The sequence below is a fragment of the Mesoplodon mirus genome, assembly GCF_964341445.2.
Source record: "Mesoplodon mirus genome assembly, chromosome: 4".
NCBI lineage: Eukaryota > Metazoa > Chordata > Mammalia > Artiodactyla > Ziphiidae > Mesoplodon > Mesoplodon mirus.
The window spans coordinates 100,604,132-100,631,850 of NC_138979.1; the positions used below are offsets into that span (position 1 = coordinate 100,604,132).

The 27,719-nt window shown below is 40.5% G+C and overlaps 2 protein-coding genes across 2 annotated transcripts in view; one reads left to right on the forward strand and one right to left on the reverse strand.

Annotated features, from left to right (window-relative positions):
* Positions 1-1,882: 1,882 nt before the first annotated feature.
* LOC309802880 (uncharacterized protein) overlaps positions 1,883-27,719 on the reverse strand; it is a gene marked incomplete at its 5' end in the record, with an annotated part of 85,371 nt that continues 59,534 nt past the window's right edge. Inside the window, 2 exons of the mRNA XM_082618755.1 lie at positions 1,883-1,978; positions 6,142-6,286. Of these exons, the coding sequence (XP_082474881.1) occupies positions 1,907-1,978; positions 6,142-6,286 (217 nt within the window). The 3' untranslated portion in view covers positions 1,883-1,906. The remainder of the gene's footprint in view (positions 1,979-6,141; positions 6,287-27,719) is intronic.
* Positions 11,881-27,181, forward strand: GATM (glycine amidinotransferase). Its single transcript, XM_082620120.1, has 9 exons — positions 11,881-12,050; positions 13,501-13,719; positions 20,071-20,266; positions 21,137-21,327; positions 22,297-22,434; positions 22,576-22,740; positions 24,005-24,068; positions 24,528-24,644; positions 26,624-27,181. Exons 1-9 carry the CDS (start codon positions 11,982-11,984, stop codon positions 26,734-26,736), a joined length of 1,272 nt encoding a protein of 423 aa, XP_082476246.1. The 5' UTR covers positions 11,881-11,981; the 3' UTR covers positions 26,737-27,181.

Below are 27,719 nucleotides of genomic sequence, written 5' to 3' on the forward strand. Positions count from 1 at the left end.
ATAAATAAAGGGAGGATAAGAGATAAATCTCCCTAATGAAAGAATTCCAAATACTATATGAAGATAAACCTCTCTTCCCTTCCAGGCCGGTCCTAGTGACTCACTTCTAAAGAATAGAGAATGGAAAGGAAAAACACTAACTTTATAGTGGAGAAACCTGGCACATACCACCTTCACCAAGTGATCAGGGTTAACCTCACCAGTGATAGCATGGGGATATCATTTACATCCTGATGTAATGTGATGAGAAGGGCACTTGGCATTTGTGGTATGCTTTCCAAAAACACATACATAACCCCAGGCTAATCATGAGGAAAACATAAGACCAAACCAGTTTGAGGGACAATCTACAAAATACCCAACCAGTACTCTTCAAAACTATCATGGTAGCCATAAAAAAGAACAAAATAATGTCATTTGCAGCAACAAGGATGGACCTAGAGATTGAGTGAAGTAAGTCAGAGAAAGACAAATATATGATATCGTTTATATATGGAATCCAAAAAAAAAGGGTACAAATGAACTTATTTACAAAACAGAACTGGAGTCACAGATGTAGAAAATAAACTTATACTTACCAGAGGGTAGGGGGGGGAGGGATAATTTGGGAGATTGGGATTGACATATACACACTACTATATATAAAATAGATAACTAATAAGGACCTATTATATAGCATAGGGAACTCTGCTCAGTACCCTGTAACGGCCTATATGGGAAAAGAATATAAAAAAGAATGGATATATGTATATGTATAACTGATTCACTTTGCTGTATACCTGAAATGAACACAGCATTGTAAATCAACTATACTCCAATAAAAACTAAAAACAAACAAACTGTCATAGAGCAGACTAAGAAACAGTCACAAACCAGAGAAGACCAGAGAAGACACGACAACTAAACATAATGTGGTATTCTGGATGGGATCCTGGAATGGAAAAAGGACATTGGTGGGAAAACTGGTGAAATCTGAATAAAGTCTGGAGTTTCATTAATAGGAATACACAGTGTTAGTTCCTTAGTTTTTTGTTTTGTTTTGTTTTTCTTTTTTGCGGTACACGGCCTCTCACTGTTGCGGCCTCTCCCGTTGGACTGGGGCACGAACCTGTGTCCCCTGCATCGGCAGGTGGACTCTCAACCACTGCGCCACCAGGGAAGCCCAGTTCCTTTGTTTTGACAAATGTACCGTGGTAATGTAAGATGACAGCATTAGGGAGAACTGACACTGGGTGACAGGTATATAGGAACTCTGTACTACCTTTGTAACTTTTCTATAAATCTAAAACCTGTAATGGAAAATAAAAATAAAATGTCCCACAAACTCATGAGAATAGTTTTAACACATTAAAGTAAGATTTCTCTTGATAGTATCTTCTGCAAGTTTAGAGGGCAGACTTGGGTCAAATGCCGACCTATACTATCCACCTTTAAAATACTTCTTGAGGCCTGTTAGCACCATTTTACTAAACCTGGAAATTAAAGTTTTACAGATTTGAATTCCCAGAACGTAAAATAAAAGTCCATGTTCCTAAAGTTCATTTAACTCTTGCAAAGAGAATTGCACTGATCTCAGCAACGTCTGATGGACTCATATGGGTCATTGGGCTTTTCTGAGCCGTGGTTATCCCATCGACAAAGTGAGGTCCCTCCCGGTTCTAAAATTCTATAAATATGCCTCTCTCAAATATGTTAAACATTGTTTAAAGTGCGGTATCAATCTGAGAGGGGAAAAAAATGAACATTTTGATTAGGCAATTAATTCCACAGACATTTATTAAGCGGCAATCACTGTGCTCTGGTACAGCACCTATAGCCCTTGCTCTCCAGAGGTCTCAGTCTGGTGATGGAGACAGATCTGGAAACAAGCTGTTACAGGCATGTAACAAGTGCTGTAAAAGAGGTATTAACAAGGTGCACTGGTACTCAGGGAGGAATTGCTTTGCTCTGCCTGTGGAGGCTGGAGACGGCTTTGGACCTGAGAAACAAGAACAACAAAGAAACATTACAAGTTGACCTAAACAGAGTCAGTGAGGAATCTGTCCTATAGTAGTAAACATTTATTTTAATTGGCTGTGTATGAGAATTTGGGATTACTGGATTTCCCAGCCATACATTGGTTGTTGAGTCAGTAATTCGGCTGCTACAGAGCTGGGCCAGAAAAGTACACCATCTCAGGTGGCAGATGAGCTCTCTGGGGAACGTTGATATGCGTCAACATTCACATGAACAAGATAGTTTTCTAGAAAAGGCCATGTGTGGGCTACATATTCTGTCATTTCTAAATCAGGCCTCATTAAACATTCATGCCTCTCAGATCATTTCATTTCCATCTTACAGCTGAACATCTGTGGCTCAGGCCTTACAATCCTCAGTCTTAGTATATCGTTTTGCTTTTAAATTCTGAACAGCCTGGCAGAAATGGAAATTTCGGATTCCTAAGCAAAAATTTAAAATTGGCTCCTACCTGGACCCTAAGCTTGCAAATTCTGAATAATTCTATTTAGGCAGGCCTTTCTTTAGTGAGAACGTGACATGACTGTGGGGGGAGCTTTGCCACTTAAATGATCTTGATGGGGGTGGGGATAAGTGCTTTCTCCTGGGATGTAGCCCAAGCCAATCGGAGAGAGGGGTAGAGAAAATTGGCAAATGTTACGTCTCCATTTCCCAAGGCCTAGCTAGAGAAATGCCTTCTGCTGGGAGTGATAATTTGGGGAAATTCCTCACCAGCAACAAGTGAGACAGATGGGAGTGAAACAGCAAGCACAGATCTGAGAGAGCCGGGCAAAGTGCACAACAGACAGACATGCTTTCCCATGCTAATCCCCGCGTCCTGCCAGATCATCACTTGTGTGGACACAGAGGAGCCAGGTGGCCATGGGAGGTGTTCTCCCAGAGCAGGGTTTACAGTTTTCCTGGGGCTGTGAGGGAAAACATCTGGGACAGTAAGAGAGTTCTTTTCTTCTAAAGAAAAAATTGACATTTATGGGTTTTTTCCTGATTATAAATGTAAGAATGGCTCATAGAGAAAACTGCACAAGTTGCTGAAAAGCAGAAAGAAGAATATAAAGAACACCCGTTACATCTCTATCCAAGGATAGTAACTATTAAAATTTTAGTGAATTTCTTTCCAAGATTTTACATGCATAGGTATTCATCACGGTTGAGAGCATACTATATGTATAATTTCATATTCTGTTCTTTTTCTCTTAATATCATGACATAGGAATTGCCCTAGGTTATTAAAATTCTCTGTAAACATTCTTCTTAGTGGCTGCATGTTTTATCCCATGATGAAATTCGTTTACTCTAAATCCTAAATTTATTCATTCATTTAAGAAATATTCGTTAAATTTTTTTATTTTTTCACTTAAGAGCCCAATGCTGAATGTGTTTTAATTTCCTTACCCATCTGCTAGTTGTTGGCCACTCAATCCCTTTCTTATTTCATAGCTTTTTTTTTTTTTTGAGGATCTAGGCCAGACGTGAAAACAGCGAGTCAGAGTTAAGAAGAAGGTTGAAAAACTAATGGGAGAGGAATTTAGGCTGAATGAATGAGACGAGGGAGAGGGTCCAGTGAAAGCTGCTCTCCCACCACTAAGGCACCCAAGGATATTTCCTGCAAAATCGGGAATTGTTCATGGGCAAAGAAATCTCTGTGGCACTGACGTTACATAACTTAATGATGGTGACTCAGTAACGTCTCCACCTTTTCTGGAATTGGCCAAATGCCTCCCTCACTCTTGGGTGCTGACTGGATGTGGCCCACCACTGGCCAGCACCACCAGTGCTGGCGGCTGTTGGGTTAGGAAAGGGAAGTGCCAACTCAGAGGGAGGTGGGAGGCACCTGTTTCATCAGGGCGGGTGGAGCTATTTTAGCCCCTGCGAAAAGTCTCAAGGGTGGCCTCAAGTGGGGATGAATATGTAGTCTATTTCCAGAACCACCCCCATAGGATAGACCCTTGTGGAGCATCCATCCCCTTCCTTATGTTCTCCCCTCTTTGATTGAAGTTCAGGGGAAACAGCTACACCTAAACAGCTAAAGTACCTTCTCTTGCCTCTGTAAAGTTCTCAGTAAAACACCTAAGCCATTCCTGTGCTTGTTTAGAGTGCTCATACTTTATGCTTTCCTTTGCTGTGCAAAGCTTTTAAGTTTCATTAGGTCCCATTTGTTTATCCTTGTTTTTATTTTCATTACTCTAGGAGGTGGATAGAAGAGATCTTGCTGTGATTTATGTCAGAGAGTGTTCTGCCTATGTTTTCCCCTAAGAGTTTTATAGTATCTGGTCTTAACATTTAGGTCTTTAATCCATTTTGAGTTTATTTTTGTGCATGGTGTTAGAGAGTGTTCTAATTTCATTCTTTTACATAAATATATGGAACGCTTCATGAATGTGCATGTCATCCTTGTGCAGGGGCCATGCTAATCTCTGTATTGTTCCAATATTAGTATACATGCTGCTGTAGCGAGCATCGGAGTGCTCATACTATGTTCTGGTCTTTCCCTGTCTTTGGCATTCAGCTATAGCTGACCTGTAGAAGTTCAATTTGTCAAAGACTCTACCACGCAATCTTTATAGGTACAGTGTTATCCTAAGAAGGGCAGTTATCTGATAAATAACTCCCAGAAGAAACACTCAGAGATATCCTGAAGGATAAATGGAAGCATGTGACACAACATGAAGCCTACAGGAGAGTATCTGATATTGAATGTAGTTGGATTACACATATACCTTGTGTTGCAATATGTATTTCCCTGAGAATTTGGAGAAAATCAAGAGGTATGAGAGGTAAGGGCACAGGCTTTGAAATCTGTGCCCGCATTTGAATTTGCCTCTGTCAGTCACTTGGCAGCTGTTTGACGTTGGGCAATTTATTTAACCTCCCTAAGGCTTAATTTCTTCATCTACATGAGATTTGAGATTATTTTAAGAATACCTCCTCAGGACTTCCTTGGTGGCACAGTGGTTAAGAATCTGCCTGCCAATGCAGGGGACACATCCCTGGTCCGGGAAGATCCCACATGCCCGGAGTAACTAAGCCTGTGCGCCACAAATACTGAGCTTGCGCTCTAGAGCCCATGAGCCACAACTACTGAGCCCACGTGCTGCAACTACTGAAGCCTGTGAGCCTAGAGCCCGTGCTCCGCAACAAGAGAAGCCACAGCAATAAGAAGCCCACGCACCACAACGAAGTGTAGCCCTGCTCGCTGTAACTAGAGAAAGCCCGTGCACAGCAGCGAAGACCCAACGCAGGCAAAAATCAATCAATCAATAAATAAAATTTAAAAATGAATGAATAAATAAAATTTGTCCTTATTTTAAAAAAAAGAATACTTCCTCATAGATGAGTGAATAAGATAACATACACGAAGCTCTTAATCTGGCACATTTAAGCACTCAGTAAATAGTAGCTATTATTAAGTAGAGTGGAAGTTATTTTCAAATTAATTCAGTCAACAAATATTAATTGAGCACTGTCAGGGGCAGGGCTGTATGATAGCCCCCCTCCCCTTATACTTTATCTTTCATGTGAACTGAGTTTTTCTCTGTGGGTTCATTTATATTAAAATGATAACTTTGTCTTTTTCGAAACAGCAGATTTGTTACATTATCTACTAAGTCCTAAGCAAGTCTCAGAGGCTCCTCCAAAGGATAGGAATATTGGTGGTAATGTCTCTTACAAGCCCATCGTTTAATTCTTAATGTGAGCAGTAGTTACTATTTATTTTTCTGCTCTAAAAGAGAAATTTCCTTAGCTTTCCTTAAGAGAAATCACTTAGCTTTGAGGTTAACTTTTGTAACTTTTTAAAGATAAAAGTGTGTTTTTAACCCCAGAGTCCTATGCTATATATTTAAAGAAGTATTCCGCCTTTGCATTTTTAAACAACTATTAATTTGGCCTCACTTGAAAGAATGCTGTTGGTTCCTATAAACGGGCATCAGTTCCTCTCTAAATAAAGGTATTTTAATTTTTATCTGTCCTAAGACTGAGGTGACCCAAAGATGATGTACAAATGGCCAATATGCACATGTAAAGACCATCAACATCATTAGTCACTGGGCAAATGCAAATTCAAACCACAGTGAGACACCATGTCACACCCACTAGGATGGATATGATCAAAAACAATGGACTTACAAGTGTTGATGAGGATGTGAAGAAACTGGGACCCTCACACATTGCTGGTGGGAATGTAAAACTCATGCAGCCACTTTGGAAAACAGCTTGCCAGTTCCTCAGAGTGTTAACCATGGAGTTAACATATGACACAGCGATTCCACTCCTAGATATACATCCATGATCAATGAAAAATACATTCACAGAAAAACTTGTATGTAAATGTTCATAACAGCACTATTCATAATAGCCCAAAATGAAAACTATACACGTCCATCAACTGATGAATAGATAAATATAATGTGGTAAATCTATCTATGGATAGAATAGATATGGAATATTATTTGGCCTTAAAAAGGAATAGTAAAATAGATAGCTAGTGGGAAGCAGCTGCATAGCACAGGGAGATCCGCTCTGTGCTTTGTGACCACCTAGAGGGGTGGGATAGGGAGGGTGGGAGGGAGACGCAAGAGGGAGGAGATATGGGGATATATGTATAGGTACAGCTGATCACTTTGTTATAAAGCAGAAACTAACACACCATTGTAAAGCAATTATACTCCAATAAAGATGTTAAAAAGAAAAAAAAGGAATGAAGTATTGATACATGCTACAATATGGGTTAACCTTAAAAACATTATGCTAATTGAAAGAAGCCAGACACAAAAGACCACATATTGCATGGCTCCATTTATATGAAATGCCCAGAATAGGTAAATCAATAGATAAAAAGTAGATTATTGGTTGCCAGGGTCTGGGAGGAGGTGGAAGGGGAGTGTCTGCTAATGAGTACAGGATTTCTTTTGGGGATGATGAAAATGTACTGGAATTAGTGATGATGGATGGACAACTCTGTGACTATACTAAAAACCACCAACTTGTACTCCTTAAAAGAGTGAACTTTATGCTATGTGAATTTATATCTCAATAAAGCTGCTATTTAAAAGTAAAAGACTGGGCTGGAACAGATGCAGTTGTTTTTCCATTAACAAAAATTGCCTGCCATATACTCATGTATCAAGACATTATCACATATTATCATTATGACCTTTGCCTTTTAGTTTAAGTTTACTTAGGACCTGAAAGAGAAGAGTGCTTACTGCTTTTAAATTCCAGAGGGTATCTAAAGACTGAAGTGAAAGAAATTAGAAGATTCCTTGAAGCAGACGCTACATGTTTCTTCCTTAATTTTCTTTTTTTTTTTTTTGCGGTACGCGGGCCTCTCACCGCTGTGGCCTCTCCCACTGTGGAGCACAGGCTCCACACGTGCAGGCTCAGCGACCATGGGTCACGAGCCCAGCCACTCCGCGGCATGTGGGATCTTCCCGGACTGGGGCACGAACCCGTGTCCCCTGCATCAGCAGGCGGACTCTCAACCACTGCGCCACCAGGGAAGCCCCTCTTCCTTAATTTTCTTAAAGCCAGGTCAGTTTGAATGCCGATTTAAGCCAAGATTATTTTAAATACTTGGAGAAAGCTGGGTTTAACTTAGTTGGAGCTACGGTTTGCAGTGGTCATCTGATGAAAGACTCCACCACACTGAGAAATGCTGGGCAGTAATAACCCTGCTGTTGACAACTAATAAAAATCCTAAAAAGATGTGTAAGAGGACAGTGTTTCAGAGGCTGCTTTCATAAAATTTTGCAACTCCTTGGATATGGAGGACTAGATTAGGAGGAGGCAAAAATGCCCAGAGGGTTTCCAGCCAAAATGACTAAAATATGACAGAGCCGTTGACAAGAGTTAGCAGGAAGGGCTGGTGCGAGCTCCCCTGCAGGCACACTGAGTTTGAGGTGCTGACAAAAACTCAGCTGACTGGTGCTTCTACCAGCGTAGAAGTATAGCATTTTTAGAGCTGGAAGTGACCGTATTGATTATCTAGTGACTAGTGCCTTTATTTTCAATGAGAAACCTCAGGCTGAGTGAAGGCGAGTGACTTGCCCAAGGTACATCTGAAAATTGGTATCAGAGCTCCTAGGCTAACATTCTGAGCTGCAAGTAGTTGGAAATGTAGATCAGACACTCAGGAGAGAAAGTGCTGCTACTTGGAAAGAACAACTTGGAAGTCAGCTGAATAGTGGGGAAAGCTGAAGTTATGTGAGAGGATTTCTAGAGACATAAAGATGTTGAAATCAATGACTCAAAGAGGGAGGTCCAGTGATCCTAGCCTGGGCTTTCAGAGCAGCACCTCCTTCACGGGACGACTGATTGAGGGCCTATGTTTTGTCAGGCGCTGTGCTCGGGATACAGTGGCAGATAAAAGAGGCTCCCTGCCCTTTTGGAGCCAATGGCCCAGTGAGAGAGAGATCAGCAGGCAATTCCAGTGCAGTGTGACAGATGCTGTGAGGTAAGAGAATGGGGTGTGGTGGGGGCCAAGCAGGTCCCCTAGCATTTCAGGTCCAGAAACTGAATTTTATCAGTTTACCCAGAATTGACTAGGCAGGCAGGAAAGGGAGAACATACTTTGAGAACAAGGACTGAGCTACACTAACCACACCCACCAGACTGTGAAGGATAAGCTAGAAAAAGGATTTAATACTTGACGATGAAGGTTCTATCTTTCCAGCCTTATCTTTCACTTGTGCTCATCCTGCAGGGTAACCCCCTCCCCATGTCCCCATTCCCAGGAATTGGAAGCTTGCTTGGTAAACTCAGAATCTGAAGGAGGTGAATATTCTTAAAGGATATTTCATCAAAACCCATGAAATCATTCTTGTCCTCAATAGATACCACCTTTCCAGGAACCAGAATATTCTGATTCCATCATTCGATAGAGCTGGATGAACAGACTCTGATAGATGGTACACTCTGGCTTCCTTTGTAAAAACTCCATTTTGGCAATCATACCTCTATAAATGCAGTCCTTTAAATATTTATTTGTTTATTAGGTAATTCATTCACATGTTCAAAATGTAAAAGTACAATAGGGTATACAGTGAAAAATCTCCCTCTTGCCCTGTCCCCTAGTCACTCAGGTCCCTGTCCCAGGGCCAACTTAAGTTATCCGTGTCTCGTGTACCCTTCCAGAGACATTTTATTAATGCAGTCCAAATAATACTTTTTAAAAATTGCATCTTCCTTTAATTACATTCCAGTCATGAGAATATATTTAAGTCACCTTGTTTGAATTTGAGTAATCCCACTTTTTTCTGATTTCATTTGAGAGATATCCTGTCTCTTAAACTATAGGTACAAATGTCTCTTAGAGTGGGTAACTTCTGCCGATAGCCAATCTCATCCATGTGTGTACGTGTGTGTGTGAGCTTCACAGAGTATCTGTATCTCTAAGTTCTAGGAACACATTATGATTGTTTCCTATGTACAGATTCTGATGTCAGTCATGATAGTGAAATAATGATTTCTTACAATAAGCTCTTTTGTTATTTATTTTCTTGACCCTGTAACTATACTAGCTTTTTGTTTAAATCTCAGGACACGTTTCAAAAACTCTGTACTTTGTTGGTTGGAACTAGGTAGAGTTGGGCATATCCCCAAAGCAACAGTAATGAGGGAGATATTGGAAAGCAGAATTTGCCATGCTTCTGATGTGTTTTCTATTCCTTGTCCTCTTACCTGTCCCCCCCATCTGCCACATTACCCTAAATTATGCCTCTAGATTAACCTACAAGAGTATACTACTATTAGACATGAATATGTATAACCATTAGTTACGAGACCACCAAAATCCTACAGGTACTGGCTCAGTCAAAGTTATTGGTGTCATGCTGACCTGTTGCGAATGAGGGAAAAGACGGCAGAGTTCACAGTGTATTCAATTTCTTCTGAAAAAAGGAGCAACCAAAGACCAAGGTGTTAAAAGGTATCACCATCAATACTTTGCAGAGTTGGCTCAGCAGTACACAAACAAACCAGTGTGGAAGACGTGTGCTTCCAACTGATAAGGTCAATCTAAAAATTGTTACAGAACTTTTTCAAGAGCAAAAAATAAATGAATAATAAATTAATAAATAGGAAAAGAAAATTAGGGGGTGAGGAAAGTGCTTTGATTTGTTTTTACAGTGGTAGGACTGGTTTGGGTGGCTCTATCCATACACTTTCCTCTGGATTCCAGGAGATAAACGTATGTTCTATGACTATAATGAGTTTTTTTTTTTGTAATGTAAAACTTAATAACCTCCTGGCCTTATTATTTCCAGACACTCCCAATTCTTACATCTACAAAATCAAAATAGTGCCTTTAATGAGTGACATGAGGATGTCCTCAGATCTCAGACAGAAATGGAACAAGTAATATCAATACCACTTGTTGTGTATACTTACTGTCCCCTTACATTCCTTTATTGAAGAGCAGCAGATCTCTGGCCACGCTAAGTACACTGAGAGAATTAGAACTTAGAGGTGGCTGCATTTAATTGCTGGGAGAAGGCACTCTGTAAATTTTGAGAAATGTTAGAGATTTCCCAAAGCCTTTACTAGAAGTGTGACACCTTTATGAGAAAGGTGAAGGAATTTGATCCCAGGTCATACAGCAAGTTAGTAGCAAAGCTAAGACTAGAACCTAGATTTATTGACTCCTTTCACCTGATTATCACATTTGGAGGCCTCCTTATTGTTAGGGCTGGTAAAATATTACCTCAAATTCGTATAGTTCTTAGTGCCACATTAAGTTCTACGTGTACGATCTCTCCTTTTGGCCCATTTGTGTGCTTGGGACAATAAATGCAATTGTTCTCCCTTTGAGGATAAGAAGATTGCAACTCAAGAAGACACAAGGTAGTCTATAACAGAGTCAAGACCGGAACCCAGTACTCCCAATTCCCTCACCATGGCTGTTTCCACCATGCTATCCTGCTTGTCTAGTGCCTGAACTGGAAAATGAGTGCGAGACAACACAGTTTAAAAGACAGCTCTTAATTACTTATTAAAAATAAGTAATTACATATATTGTAGGCACAGACATGAAATACTCTCTGTCCCCTCTCCTACTAACAATATAAATGTTAAACCGAGTTCTCTAGTTTTGCACAAATCCGCAGCAATTAAAACTTTGCACTGTTTGGGAGCTACTTTTCTAACAAATGTATCCTTATCAAATTGAAACAAAATTTTAAATACATGAAATACAAGCGAAAAAATTCCCTGTAGTCCTCCCCCATTTCTGGCCCACATTTATCTCTATTTTCATGACTGAGTTTCTCAAGCCAGGGACACGTGGCCGAAGACTATTTGAAACGACAAGTATTCCAAAGAACACGTAACAGGCTAGTGGGTGGACCACGCAGCACCCCGGGGAGCGGATGACCTGAGTTCCAGACTTGGTCCCCTCCAGGCTCCATCCCGGTGTTGCCCTAAGAAGCCACCTAAACTTGAGGTGGTTTCGTTCACTGCAAAATGAGGGGACTGGATCAGTGCACGGAGATGAATTTGAACGTGAGACTCTACTCACGCTTTGCATATTTAAATCCATAAATGTAAATTTAAAACCATACATGTATATATCATTACTTGATTCGTCAGAAATCGCGTCCTCCCCCCCGTCCCTGAGACTGGGGGCCTGGTTCGGCGGACCCGGGCGGGGCTGGCGGAGCCCGGCAGAAACCAGTGGGCGGACTGACTAGCTAACAGAGGGCCAGCCCGGGGGACTTCACCCCGCGTCCGCCGCTCTCACTGCTCTTCCTAACTCCCGGGCGGCCCCGCGCGCCGCCGTGCGCTCGCGGCCCCGCCACCTGCTCCCGGCAGCCAATGGGGCGCGCGGGGGTGGGTGGGGCGGCCGGGGCGGGGCGAGGCTACAAAAGGCCGAGCACCGGGACCCCCTGCTGCGGGCGCGCTCTCGGGGCACTCGGAAGGAGGTGGCTGAGCGCTGGGCACAGTCGGCTTGTGGACCAGGCAGGCGCGAGGCGATGCTGCGGGTGCGGTGTCTGCGCGGCGGGAGCCGCGGTGCCGAAGCGGTGCACTACATCGGGTCTCGGGTGCGTGCGCCGCCGCCTCATCGAGCAGCCGCGTGCTCTCTTCCCCCTCTCCTTTCCTGGCTTTCCCTCACCAGCCTTGCACGACCTTGTCCTTTCTGGGCCCCCTTGGAAGCTTGGCGGTGTCCCAGGGGAAGGGGGCGTGCGTTGGGGCCACACCCAGTGGGCACAGCTGCGGTCTGCGCGCCTCGGGCTGCGTTGGCCGTCAGCGCGGAGGGCGCCGCCCTCCCCAGCCGGAGGGGGCGAGGGCGACAAGCAACACCGCTTAGTGAAAAAGGGCGGCCTTTTGGCGGCTCATCGCTATGGGTGGGCAGAGAATTGGGCATGCGTGTACCGTGGATGGACGGGAGAAGGGGCGAAGTGGGACTCGGGGACGGAGGGGGAGCGAGCAGGCTCATTCCAAGTGTAACGTGGAGACCTGAGTCGCGAGAGGAGTTGGAGCGAGTTCGGTCTGTACCCAGATTTCTGCCCGGTCCTGCCCTCCGCTTCCCTGGTATGCAGACAAGCGTCTGCAGCAAACCCTCCCTAGCTCCTGGGACGGGAATAGCCAGGCAGTTTGGCTTCCGCCAGCAACTAGCTTCAGAACAGCTGTCACTCCGTCCTGCTTTGTAGTCTCCACCCTGGCTCCCCTCCTGCCTCCTTCCTAAGGCTTTTAACAGAACCGGATAGAGATTTGTGGGGTTGAGGCTTGCCCAGTGTATGAGGGACTCTCCCTGCTCTAGAGTTTATGGGCTCTACATTTTCAAAAGCCTTTTCTGAAGTTCTTAGATCTCCTTCCTAGTTGTTTAAGTTTGTACCTGGGTTAGTTAATCCTTATCTTGGCTAGGGTACTATGGACCATCTGTAAAATAAGCCCATGGCACTTGGTCACTCTCTCATAATTGCAGTGCCAAATAATGTGAAGTGTGTGTCAGTGAGGACAAATTGATGGTTTGAAGCTGATTATTCTGAAAGATAAAGTCATTTAAAATGCTTCTATATTTTCATTTGCGTGGGGCCGGGGGAGAGGATCCTAATACTTAGTATTAGTAACCTTTGGTACTGAAAGGGACAGGAGGCTCCCTTCCCCAGCTGGACTTGGCAGGGAGATCCAGAGCCACTTTCTGTGGTTTTCTGGGAAGAAGGGTGACCCATCATCTGCAGAAAACTTGCTTAAGGCTTGATTGCAGAAAACCATTTCGAGATATCAATGGGGGTGTATGGTCTTTGGGGAGAAAATCTTCCAAGAAGTTTTAAAGAGTTATACCAATTAACATAATAGATAATGTATAAATAAACACAAAAGTAAAATCTGTAACCCCACTACCCACCTATCCACTAACATCTGTTTACATTCTCCTAAAAGATTTTAAATGCCTGGCTGTGTTATCCTGGGTTTTCATCCCACCTCTACTTCCCCCTCCCCCAAGTACTGTGCAGGACCACACAATAATCTTTTCTTTGTTCTTGGAAGCTTGGAAGAACTGTAACGGGATGGGTGCAGCGAACTTTCCAGAGCACCCAGGCAGCTACGGCTTCCTCCCGGAATTCCTGTGCAGCTGACGACAAGGCCACTGATCCTCTGCCCAAGGACTGCCCTGTCTCCTCTTACAACGAATGGGACCCCTTAGAGGAAGTGATAGTGGGCAGAGCAGAAAATGCCTGTGTTCCACCATTCACTGTGGAGGTGAAGGTAAAGCCGGGTTTCACATGTCTGAGCGGGTTCATTCCTCATGGTCTGCAGTCTGGCTTCTGCTCCCACTCTCCTCTGTAACTGCGTTCACTTTAGCTTACCCAAGACTACCCAGATCGAGTGGCTGATGATCTCTTACTTGGCATCCCTGCAGTATTTGACACTATCTACACCATTGATTACTCCCTCCTTCAGGTTTGGGGAGACCGTTTCGTGGGGTGGGGGGGATATTAGTTCTTTCCCTATTCCTCACATCTTCTTCCTTTACGGTCTGTAATGTTGGGCTGGACAGAATTTCACTGTAGCTGTTCTCATAGCTTCCTCCCACCCCTCCACTCTGGTCCAGATCTCTCTCCTGAATTCTGTCCATATGAACACGTTAAATTCCTTGCTGGGTATTGCCACTGGACCTCAAACATGGCACATTTGAGTTCAGCTGCCAGCCACTCTGCAAACCTGGGACGTTCTTCATTCCTTCCTTTCAGTTTTTGGCATTCCTATCTATTCAAGCTAAAACTTTTATTTCTCCTTCGGTCACATCCTCCACATCCATTCTCCAAGATCAAACAAGTCTTTTATCAAAATGAACCTTACCTCCATCCCTCTGCTACTGCCTTAGGTCAGGATCTCATCGACTGCCTGGACTATTGCAGTTAACTCCCAACTGGTCTCCCCTATTTGCTGCACTCTCTAAACCACCTCTAGCTTCTATCAGAGTAATTTCTTAAAACCCAAATTCAGTATTGTTACTCACCTGCTCCTATCAAGCCTCTAGTTTGCTAGCCTCTCTCCTCTAATAATTCCACCCAGGTTTCAGCAGATTTTATGAGATAACCATATAAACAGCCAAATTAGACTACTACCAAACAAGCCTCAGGCCTTTGCTCCCACCTAAAACTCTCCCACCTACCTTCCTGCACCCCTTTTGTCTGCAGTTTAAACCTCCCCCTCTTCCTACCACCTAGTTCCAGTGGCACCTCCCACAAAGCCTTCCAGGATTTCCCTGGCAACAAGTAATATCTTCCTTTTTTAAAACTCTTAGTGCTCTTTATCTGTAATATTTTTATGACCAGAGTCTCTGTGGGCTGGTATTCTGGTTGTATACTGCATAAGGGTTCCATCCACACTTCAGATGCAGCTTAAGCTTCCATTAATAATGGGTTACAAATATATCTTCAGTGTACTTAAATTCTTCCTGAATATTAACATTTTTATTTGTAATGTGGGTTGAGGAAATAAGTTCTGTTACATCACTGTCATCATCATCAGAAATGTTGTCTACCTTGTATCAGGGCTCCAGAGTTATTAGCACAAAAGAACTTGCTTTCCATCTGGAGAGGTATGATGTTTATTACGTAGAAATGAAGACTAATACTAAGTATCTTATGGCAACTAGCTGGCAAGGCAGTTGAATTCAAATACCAGGAGAGCTAAGGGAAAAGCAATGACCAAATGCTGGATAGTTAGGAAGTCTTCTTCCTAAATGAAGAAAATAGTTCTTGAGTTAGACCTTGAAGAGAAGGTAATAGAAAAAGTCATAACTTCTTCTAGTTGTTCTGAAATTACCTTTGGTTTTGATATTTGAAATTTGATGAACAGATTAATTTATGTATCATCCACATGTTTTAAAAAGGCATGATCTTTTTAAAGTCTTTCTTTAATTTTTTTTTTAGAAATTTATTTTATTCATTGATTTATTTTTGGCGGCGTTGGGTCTTCGTTGCTGCGCGCGGGCTTCCTCTAGTTGTGGTGAACGGGGGCCGCTCTTCATTATGGTGCGCAGGCCTCCCATTGCGTTGGCCTCTCCTGCTGTGGAGCACGGGCCCTAGGCGCGCGGGCTTCAGTAGTTGTGGCTCACAGGCTTAGCTGCTCCGTGGCATGTGGGATCTTCCTGGACCAGGGCTCGAACCCGTGTCCCCTGCATTGGCAGGCGGGTTCTTAACCACTGCGCCACCAGGGAAGCCCTAAAGTCTTTTCTTGAAAGGAAGTCCCATCCCCTAAACATTTTAATTGGGTGGAATTAAATTTCAAATTCAGGCAATAGTTTATCCTTCTATTTGTCTTTAGAATAATTGACTTTTATATCATGCGATCTTACGGAATCAGAATTCTAAGACATTATTTTGAGTTCTTTGTCACTTGATTTATGATTTTAGATTTTGCAATTTCATGGACTTTTGGAAGGTGTGCCAGGCTGAAGTCAGGAGATCAGGATTGAATTAGGTATTTGATAAAAGCTTATTAGCTAATCTCAGTTAATCAGCTCTTTGACCTTGTGATCTTGATTCCACAAATTTCTGGGCCTCACTAAAATGAAGATATTAAGAGGGTTGCTATCTACCTAATGAGATTAAATAGGAAGGTAAAAGGTTACATGTTACTTATTTTTAAAGGACAAAACTACAACTCATTATAGTTGTATGGATGCAATTTGCCAAGTCTGTTGAGGGTATAACAACTGTAGATAATAGTAGCTTTAGCAGTATTGATTTCATTCATTTGTCTGGTTATTTCTGCTTTATGACACATAAGAAACTAGGTATTGAGGGAGAGGAAATTAAATCTAAGACATGCATGGCCAACTAGAAGGTCTTACCTTCTAGTTGGAGAAAAATGACACAGATATATTAATCAGTTTGGGACCAATGAAATATAAAATAATGTAGTAAACCATTTATAGGCAGTTAGAGCATAATATATGTTGGAAGATGTAAGTGCCAGAAAAATTTTATGGGAACGAGGAACACGGTCATCAGGAAGCACAATTTTTGAAAGCTTTGTGGCTTTTTTTTTTTTTTTTTTCGGTACGCGGGCCTCTCACTGTTGTGGCCTCTCCCGTTGAGGAGCACAGGCTCCAGACGCGCAGGCTCTGCGGCCATGGCTCATGGGCCCAGCCGCTCCACGGCATGTGGGATCTTCCCGGACCGGGGCACGAACCCGTGTCCCCTGCATCGGCAGGCGGACTCTCAACCACTGCGCCACCAGAGAAGCCCACTATGTGGCTTTTTATTCTGCAAACGTGGTGAATACTTTCCATCAAATATGTGCTTTTTGTTTTGCTTTTGTCTTTTTTTTTCTACAGGCCTTGATAAAAGGACCTTTTAAAAATACAAATACAAAGTTGAGTGGGATGAATTGGGAGATTGGGATTGACATATACACACTACTATGTATAAAATAGACAACTAATGAGAACCTACTGTATAGCACGGGGAACTCTACTCAGTGCTCCATGGTGACCTAAATGGGAAGGAAATCCAAAAAAGAGGGGATACGTGTATACGTATAGCTGATTCACTTTGCTGTACAGCAGAAACTAACACAACGTTGTAAAGCAACTATACTCCAATAAAAATTAATTAAAAAATACAAAGTCGATCAATGTTAATGTAATATCAGTTTGCAGCTGGATAAATAATGTTTCTATTGAGATTACCTAGCCTTCCAAAGACAGTATTTAAAATTCATTTGGCAAACACCCCTAAAGGATTTTAGGCTCTGAAAGACTATCAGGTTTCTAGGAGTGCAGCCACATGTCTGCAACAGGTTATTAAAAACATCACATGCTAAGCATTTAATATAGCGGGTTTTTTTTATCTTGCAGACACTTGGTAAATGATTGCTAACTTATTTAGCAGGGTTATAAAGGAAGTGTAAATAATTTCCAACTATCTCTTGGAAAATGTAGTCTGGCCTATCACTCAGACTTTGTCCAACCTTAGCCAGAGTATGAACTATACAAGAGAATTCACACTTGTTCAAATAACTTTTTTCTCCCAGCTTGCTTTTATCAAGCAAGCTTCACTCTGCACAGATAGTCACATGGGATACTTTGGAATGTGTCCAGCAAGAAAACATGGCTGTGCAGCAGAAACTCTTTAACCCAGTTAAATTTTCAAAGACTTCTTGTCCCCTCTTGGGCTGTTAGAGATGTGCCTGGCATGAGAAGGAGGAAGTGGTGAATGGATAAGTAGTACCAGGATGTGTCTGAGAGGAATATAAAGAGTCATTATTATCCTCTCCTCTGGTTGCTACTGCAGGACCTCCTAGGAGTAGAAAACAGTAGAGTGCTCTTGTTTTGTTTTGTTTTTTTAAAGAGTGGATTGATCTTAACAAGCAATCAAATTTTTAATTCTGATAACATTTTTCATGGGCCAGAAATTGAGCTTATTGTTTACCTACAGATCTTCAAAAATAAAGCAACTAACTGATCATTTAGACAGGGTTTGGCAAGGTTTTTCTTTACAGGGCCAGATAATAAATGTTTCAGGCTTTGCAGACCATAGGTCTCTGTCACAACTGCTCCAGTCTCAACTCTGCCACTGTAGTGCAAAACCACCACAGGCAATATGTAAATGAGTATTTCTATGTTCCATAAAACTTTATTTGCAAAAACAGGCAGCAGTCCAGATGTGGCCCATGGACTTTAGTTTGCCAGCCCCTGTTTCAGAGCTTCACTGGCATCTCCTTGTTTGCTGAAGACCTGTTTTTCAGATTCTTATTCCCTCCCCAGCAGGCTCAGCTCCAGCCTAATTGATGTGAACCTAGGTATTGAACTAACAAGAGGCAGGTCTGCTTCCATATGTTTGATATTTATCAGGCTGAGGTGAAAGTGGAAGTAGAGACATATAATCTGGAAAAGACGTGGTCTTTGACATTAAAGAGCTAGACATCTAGATAGTCTGTCTCATTACCCAGTTTCCCCTTCTTTATGGCACTTACCACTGTCTGAAGTTATCTGATTTGTAATAATGGAAACCTTATCGGACATGATTAGGACGAGTGGTTGGTTAATCAACGATACAAGGAAACATTTTAAAAACATCTGCTTTAACACAGACCTACTAGAGAATGGACTTGAGGACACGGGGAGGGGGAAGGGTAAGACGGGACAAAGTGAGAGAGTTGCACTGACATATATACACTACCAAACGTAAAAGAGATAGCTAGTGGGAAGCAGCCGCATAGCACAGGGAGATCAGCTCTGTGCTTTGTGACCGCCTAGAGGGGTGGGATAGGGAGGGTGGGAGGGAGACGCAAGAGGGAAGAGATATGAGGACATATGTATATGTATAACTGATTCACTTTGTTATAAAGCAGAAACTAACACACCATTGTAAAGCAATTATGCTCCAATAAAGATGTTAAAAATAAGAATAAAATAAAAATACCTGCTTTAAACATTTTTTAAAAACTTAAAACATATAAATGTACGTTGCTTTGCCAATCTTTTGATGAAGGTCCAAGGCTTTTTCTTAGCATTTGGATCTTCTGATTGGAATTCTGCTTTATGTGTCTTAATAAATTATATCCATGTGTGTCTCCTACATTTCCCAATGTATTTTTTAATTTGACTGAGAACTTTGCACATGGAAAACAATCTGAATGAAGAATCCTTCCAGACTTTTCCACTTTTGAAAACCAGTATTTTATAGTTGTTGTACCTACCCTAATTCAATAGTAATTTTTAGCAAATTGATTGAGCCTTTTAAAGCATTCAACCGCCTTCCATTCCGTTGTCTTTTAAAATGCATATAACCCTTGGACACTTCCTAAATGTTAAGATTTTTTTTTCAGCTACTTAAAAATTGGGGGATTTGCTTATCAAATCACTTCTTTTTATGGTGAAAGGACCTGAAGCACTATGAAAGCTTAGATGGATTGGGGAGAAGAGAGGTTGGTGGGGAGAGACACTTTGGCAGGGAAGTGTAGGAAGCACTAAAGGTAGACTTGCACCGCTGCACAGGTTTGCCAAGTGGTGATTCTGTTGAATGAGAAAATAATCAATAATGGCTTTTTAAGAGAAACAAAGCATAGTTGAGAGTATGTCCCTAACCTTTAAGGGAGCAGTGTTCTATTTTCCTACAAAGTATCTTGAAGTGCTGTTATTTAGACAGAATTCTGGGATGCCTGGGTAGCCCATGGTTTTATCTTCGTATAGGTGTGCTTTTATTCTCTTAAGCTATTTTGTTTGTTCTCTTATTTGATTTCATTGAGACTGTCTAATGGGAGCGTCCATGTCCTATTTTGTCTGTGAAGCATGTAAAAAGTGGCCCAAGAGCATTCCAAGCCCATGTGAGGGCAGACATGCTGTGTGTGGTAAGGCATGAGATCTCAGGCAGAAGGAACAAAAGGTCTCAAAACATCCAGAGAATTTAGAGATCTTCATTCAGCAAATATTGAGTGTCTTCCCAGCGTCAGTGTGCTTGGTACTGGGGATGAACACTGCACCAGATGTGGTCTCAGTCTCAATTCCATTAAGTTATACAAGTAATTGTTCACAACCTATGAACCTATCTTGAGCTGTAATTTTTTCCTGTAAGTATTTCACTTACTTTCTTCTGGTTCTAGGCCAACACATATGAAAAGTACTGGACTTTTTACCAAAAGTATGGGGGCCATCATTTTCCCAAAGATCATTTGAAAAAGGCTGTTGCCGAAATTGAAGAAATGTGCAATATTTTAAAAATGGAAGGAGTGACAGTGAGGAGGCCTGACACCATTGACTGGTCCTTGAAGTATAAAACTCCTGATTTTGAGTCTACGGGTAAGTGATACTGGATACTTAAACTGCTAGAGTCTTAATTTTTTAATTTCTCTTAATTTGTAAGGAGAAAGCTCTGATTATTTCTCAGAGATCCCTTTGTTTTAATAATCCTTCAAAACTTTAAAGATTATTTAGGAACAGTTTGGTTCTTTTTGGTAAGACTTAGATGTACACATTTTAAACTCCATTGTAACTCTAGAATTTCCTTGAAAGAAGCAGTTTTTCTAAACTTCATGAGCATTTCCTTACATAAGACCAGTGGATTCCATTTAATTTTCCTCAAGAACAGAAATTAAAAGGGGAACAGAAACATTCCCATCTTATTTTTAACTGACACTGCTGCAGGATTGTTTTTGTGCCTGAGTTCAGTGTGTTCTTTTTTTTTTTTTTAATATTTATTTATTTATTTGGTTGTGCTGGGTCTTAGTTGTGGCAGGTGGGCTCCTTAGTTGTGGAGTTCGGTGTGTTCTAATTTACAGTTGTATAAGTGATCCTTGGCCCAATTTTCATCTTGTGGTACTGATATTCCCTGAAAAACTCTGTTAGGAGTTATAAAAGGTGAAAACTTGGTGGTTCAAGATGTCTTTGAACAAGAGATGCTTCTTTTTCTCTTTTCTTCTTCCTTTCTTTCTTTTTTTTTTTTTTTTTTCCATTTGGCCTGGCTTCACCATACCCACACAGAATTCATGTCAACAGTCTGGCATGTATCATTTAATATTTTTTCATTTGCGTATAATTATGTACATATACACATGTAGGTTTTCTGTAATTTTTATTTTTTTTACCAAAGAATGAAATCACATTATATAGACTCTTCTGTCTTGGAAATTAGCATCACTGAAGTTGCTCTTGAACTTTCTGGCCTGACAGGTTTATATGGTGCGATGCCTCGAGACATCCTGATAGTTGTGGGAAATGAGATTATCGAGGCTCCCATGGCCTGGCGCGCTCGCTTCTTTGAGTACCGCGCATACAGAGCAATTATCAAAGACTACTTCCGCCGCGGGGCCAAGTGGACAACAGCTCCTAAGCCCACAATGGCTGATGAGCTTTATGACCAGGTAAGTCCCCAGTTATGGGAGAGCTTATTAGTAACTTTTCTAAATAATCCACAGAGACTGAGAGATTCTCTGATACCTTGTATTTATTATGTATTTCAGAAGCTGAGATCACCTACTTTTCGAAAACTGATTGTTTTATGATGAAAATAAGAGTAAATGATGTTATAATAACAGTAATAATAATAGCTAACACTTATTGGTGTTTACCATGTGCCAGATCTTGAACTAAGTACTTTATTTACATCCTCAGTCCTGTTTATTTTTCACAACAACCCCATGAGTGAGTAGTTTCATTCCATTACAGGGAGGAAAACTTGTCTAAAGGTGCACAGCTATTCATTGGTGGAGACAGAACAGTCACTAGGCTGAACTCCAGCCTCTTCTAGAAAAAGAATTTGGTCTGTAGGCCATATTCACAGTAAAAGGAAGTATATGTCTCTTATTAGATCACTTACTATTTGATCACTTATAGAAAGAATAAAAAAATGAAAATTTCTTTAAACCCTTTATGGGTTTAAAGACAGAAGTAAGTAATGAATCTATTACCCAACCGCACACCCAGTCAAATTTGGTAAGGGATGCATGGCATCGCATTTTAGGCTCAGGGCCAACTTCCTTTTTCAAAAGAACAGAATGACTTCATCTTGCAGATTTTCAATACTGTAGATAGATACATAAATCATTGGATGGGTCATGGAATATTTTCAGTTTCATTACTCCCTCTGTACCACTTGCTTCCAAGTATCAGGAACTTGTCATGCCTAGTTTTTAATTTTTTTGTTGGTGGTTTGGTTTATTTTGGTTTGCTTAGCATGGGCCTACATCTTCCCATGCATGTTTCAGTCTAGAACAGGTCAGTAGTATTTCAGGAAATGATGATGTTGAATTAATTTTCTTAGTAATGAAGGCCCTATGAGTCATCTCCTCATGAACCGAGGCATTGTGTGTGTTCATTCTTGTTCCAATTAGGATTACCCCATCCATTCTGTAGAAGACAGACACAAATTGGCTGCTCAGGGAAAATTTGTGACGACTGAGTTCGAGCCATGCTTTGATGCTGCTGACTTCATTCGAGCTGGAAGAGACATCTTTGCACAGAGAAGCCAGGTTGATAACGGCTACCTCAGAAACTTCTCACTTTATTATTATATTTTAAATTTCCAAAATTAAAGTATTTTCATCCTATTTTTAGTTATCTAAACATAGAACCAAATCTTTATAGGTTTATGTCTCCTTTTTTATTTTCAGGTGACAAACTACATGGGCATTGAGTGGATGCGTAAGCATCTCGCTCCAGACTACAGAGTGCATATCATCTCCTTTAAAGACCCCAATCCGATGCACATTGATGCCACCTTCAATATCATCGGGCCCGGTCTTGTGCTTTCCAATCCTGACCGACCATGTCACCAGGTAGGGGAGTTCTTAGGACTCTGGAAAATCAAGAGAGTTTGGCAACTGAAGGAATTGCCACTATTATTTTAAGCACTTCCGTGATTCCTAATGGTTCTAAATGACAGATTCAGCAATGCTCACATGATTATCATTGGATTGCTTATGTTATATCTACTACAGGATGTCCGACACTCAGAAGTATACACTATAGCCGTGATAATTAGTGTAGTGTCATCAGACTCTGACTTTGGCTGCTTGCTGCTGTCAGAGCCTCAAGTTTGTGCGTATGTGTGTGTTTTTATTGAACAGAGTGGTATTATCTCATAACTTGCAGCCGAGGTTCCTCAGCAGATGAATTGCAAACAAGATGATCTCTGCATGTCTGGGGTAACACCACTAGGCAGTGGGTGTCTTCTTCCCCCTCCAGTGGGGCTCCCTTCAGCCAGGCCCACCCTGCAGGGGAGGAGCAGAGCCACTGCACTGCAGCAGGGCTATCCCCCCCTGCAGCCTCCTACTTCTGCCCCCTGCCCCCTACTTCCAGTTGGGCGGTGAGTGATTTTGTGTTATTTGCTGGGCTGCAGTGCGCCATTGCAAAATTCACTATTTTACCATATCACTGTTCATTTCTATTCTATATATTTAGACCAATGACCAAAATTACTTATTTACTTCATTTTATTTACATATAATTTATATAAATCAGTTATATATATTATTAAATATTTAATATAATTTATATACTAAGTGGGTATGTGAACTAGGGATGGTTGGGTTATAATAGGTCACTAGGGACAGTTATGGTTCTTTGAGAGTATATTCCTAACATCTGTCTTTATACCATAGTCACAGACGCAAAGTGACAGACTATGAAGTGGATGGACTGTGGGTTTGACATAGTCATATTCTGTTTCCTTACAACTAACTAATAGGAAATATTTTCATTTTCTTTAATGAGAATTTCTCAAGGAAAATATCTTTGGTCTTTTAAAATCTCTGAAACCTGTGAAAAGCACAAGAATATTTTTAAAAGCTTTAACATTTCTGTTACTTTTTAACTTTAATCTGGCAATCTGAGGATTTTATGTACATTTTAACTAAGATGCAGACAAAATCATCCAAATGTTTTGAAATTTTAATTTTTTAATTTTGGCAGTTGAGAAGATAGCTTCTCAAAAAGAATTATTAATCATAAGGGCTATCAGAGACCAAGAATGATAAGAATAGTATCTATAGATTTAAGCCTCTTTGGGTTTGGGGGGTTGTTTTTATTTTGGTCTTGCAGATTGATCTTTTCAAGAAAGCAGGATGGACCATAGTTACTCCTCCAATACCAGTCATCCCAGATGGTATGTTTACTTTTGTATACTCATAGCCTAAAATAATTACTTCAGTGGCCAAGAATCTTTCACCTATAGACAGCAGCCTGCATATTAGCAATTTTTAGAATATTTCCCTGGTAAGCATAAACTGGTGCTTGGCACGAGGGGTGCTAGAACAAGGCTGGACTTGTGTTCACAACCTCTCCTTCCATAGAAAATGAAAATGAAAAGACAGGAAAAATCAGTATAAAACAATATCACGGAAAGCAAGAAATGCCTTTTTAAAGACAAGGTGAAATTCAAATGTGTAATGAGTATGGATTGATTCATAACATTTACAGATAGTCTTAAGATTAAAATAAATTTTCACAGGGAAACTGAACTATTGAAAGAATTGAGCCGTCACTTGAATATTCTTCACTTCTGAATCCTTGCTTTAACCAAGAATAACAGCAGACATGATTTAACGGTTATTGCTATTTTTAGATCACCCACTCTGGATGTCGTCCAAATGGCTTTCCATGAATGTCTTAATGCTAGATGAAAAGCGTGTTATGGTGGATGCCAACGAAGTCCCGATTCAAAAGATGTTTGAAAAGCTGGGTATGTACCCAGCATAAATGAAACATGTTCATATTCAAAAATATTAAATGAGAAGAAATGACATGCTAGGTCTGATGTATGATTTATCTAATTAAATTTCTGTTCCTTTTAGAAGTACCAAGTTGTTATTTCATAGATGGACAATATATTTGTTTTCAACAATCACAACCTCAAAAGGTTGGAGATGCATCCCAGGCTCCTTAGACACCCTCTTAGCAATAAGTTTATCAATCTTCTGTGACTTATCTAACTTCCTGGTGCCCAAGTGTGGAGAACTACCCCTTTGCAGATAAGCATATAGATGATTTGGCCCTTCGCCAAATAAGAAATTGTTGGGGTCCTTTAAAAGTAATTTGTCATTACATATTTTAAAGGACTATAAGGATACAGATATAGAAGTGACTTATATGTGTGATAAGCACTGTGAACAAAGTAATGAAATACAATAGAGGATGTCAGTAAATCATTTCAGCTTTGAACTTTTAGCAGAACTGGTTATAACTTGGGTGGGAATTTGCTTATCGTGGTATTCAAAATTTAGACCAGTTATTCTATACTGAGAAAAGCGTTGAAAGAAGTTTCATATGGCTGTTATTAGGGTGCAGAAGTGTGTGTTTATCACTATCATTCTACTTGACATATCCTAAGTGTCAAATAAAGCCAGGCGGTACACTTGTTGAAATCAAGTCATGTTTTGATTTATGTCTTATATTTCAGGTGTACTATTCAGAAGATATTGTTTGCCCCTTTGAAACATCCCTCTTTAATGAAGTATCAGTTTAAAAAGATTAGCCCATTAGTTTTAGATTGAGCCCAATCTAATGATTTCACCCCTAATGCTATCCCACTTTTTTTTTCGTGGCTTTTGTTAAATAAGCCAATTGCTTGGGTTCAGTTTCCTTGTCCATTAAGATTTTATTGTTTCTCAACTTAAAATATTATTAAGTACCAAATATTTGATTTATAATTTTGTTTTTAATAAAGTCTTTTTGAACATAGGGAACTTGTTAAAGCAAATTAAGTTCTCTCCAATTCAGGGTTATATGGCTCTAGCCATCTGACTAATATAGATATGTCTTTCTATCAGGAAACACATGCTCATGGTTAAAAGCCCACTTCTTATCCCAAGCCCACTCCTGAACCCGTGTCCAAACCCTGTTTTTACTCTTCAAAGCCCTCCTCAGTCTTACTTTCTCATGAAAGGCTTTCCAGATGACTCATGCTGCCTTTCTAACTATACCAGTGGACCCTTTAGCAACTCTGTAGCTTAGCTTTCCTCTCAAAATAATGGATTCCTCAAGAGAGAAGAATAGATTTTCTTTTTAAAACCCCATTATGCCAAACACAACAGATTCTTCTAAAATACCTTTGGTTGACTGGGCCATGTACATCATAACCATATTAATACAAATGGTGCTGGATTAAACTAATTGCCTGAGTAGCTCTGATACCTGTATGACCATACAACCCAGATGAGCTCTGTTCCATTGTTTCCTTAAGGTGGCCTGGTCAAGCTAATTGTGTCAGATAAACTTATATGCTTATATGCTTATATGTGGGTAGGTAAAGTCAACTTTTCAGGTTGGCTAAATGATACTTTTCTTACTAAATTGACATGGTAAAATTAGAACCAGTCTGACAAAGTAGTTAAAGCATAATTCTAAAAGGCCTTGAAATTTTACTATTTGGATTGTTTCTGAACGTTTGTCAGATATATCCGCTCATGAAACCTGTTGACTTGTGAATAGTCAATAGAACAAAATAGACTTCAGAGTCTCTGCTGACTTTCTGGTGAAGGTTTTATATTAGCAGCGGAATAGATTAGATGAAATATAATTGACGAATAAAACTGAAAGACTATCCTGGGGTGGACTTAAGGGTTAGAACCACAGTATTCCTACCCATTTTTAGGCTCATTTCTATAGAAGAATCTTCAGGTGAGTCCATCTAACTGGCCACGTCTCTCTCTTTCCATGCAGGTATCAGTACCATTAAGGTTAACATTCGTAATGCCAATTCCCTGGGAGGAGGCTTCCACTGCTGGACCTGCGATGTCCGGCGCCGAGGCACCCTACAGTCCTACTTTGATTGACCAGGCCTGCTGGGGCTTGGGGCTTGGCCTCAAATAAACCTAGGAAGCTTAGGGATAAGGTTCATTCTCCTGCTTTAAAAAGTGCATGAACTGTAGTGCTTTATACAATCATATCCATAACAGGGGTCTTAAGCCTGGTTTATTTTTATTACTTTTCTTTGATAAAAGGAAAATAACCTGTGCTAGATCTTACTCTCTTCTCCTAAATTTTTTACTGTTTGTCTTCAAGCATGAAAATTTGGTGAATGTCTACCAAAACAAAAATTAGTCATTTGAGTAACTTGGCTACTAATATATTTAACCATCTACCTCTGTTTTTAATTTTCTTTCCAAAAGGCAGCTTGAAATGTTGGTCCTAATAGTCACTTTTTTTTCCTTTTTGCTAAACTTGTGAATGTTTGTATCACTTCTTTTTTCTAAATAAAAGACTCAGAATGTACACAGATCTTACAGAACCAGTAATTGTCTCTTTTTCTAATAAGAAATTTGGGTAATTTTTAGTTTTAAAAAATAACCTAGACTATGCAAACATTTAAGTGAATTTTCCATGAATATTTTTAATATTCTTATCTCAACATTGGTGATATTTGCTATTAAAAACCTTTTCATACAACTTACCTCATTTCAAGTGATTTATTTTAATCTCTTTTTTCTTCTCTGTCCAGAATTTTAGAGGAATATTTAGTGCAATAGGATATAACTATCAGTTCCAATTCCTAAATTTTGATGTTCAGCATCTAATGGATACATTGCATCTTTGGTAATCTAAGATTTGTTTACAGATGTGCAAATTAATTAAAGCACAGACTTTAAAAGCATTAAAAAAAAAAACTAATGGAGGTAAAACCTACATGCAATGTGAAATAATTTTAATGTTGGATACGGTACATGTATTTTTATTCTAATAAACTTTTGTGTTACAGAATGGGTTTTATTAGAGTTTGGCATCCGTCTAATCATTTTAAGCATAAGTAAATTATGGG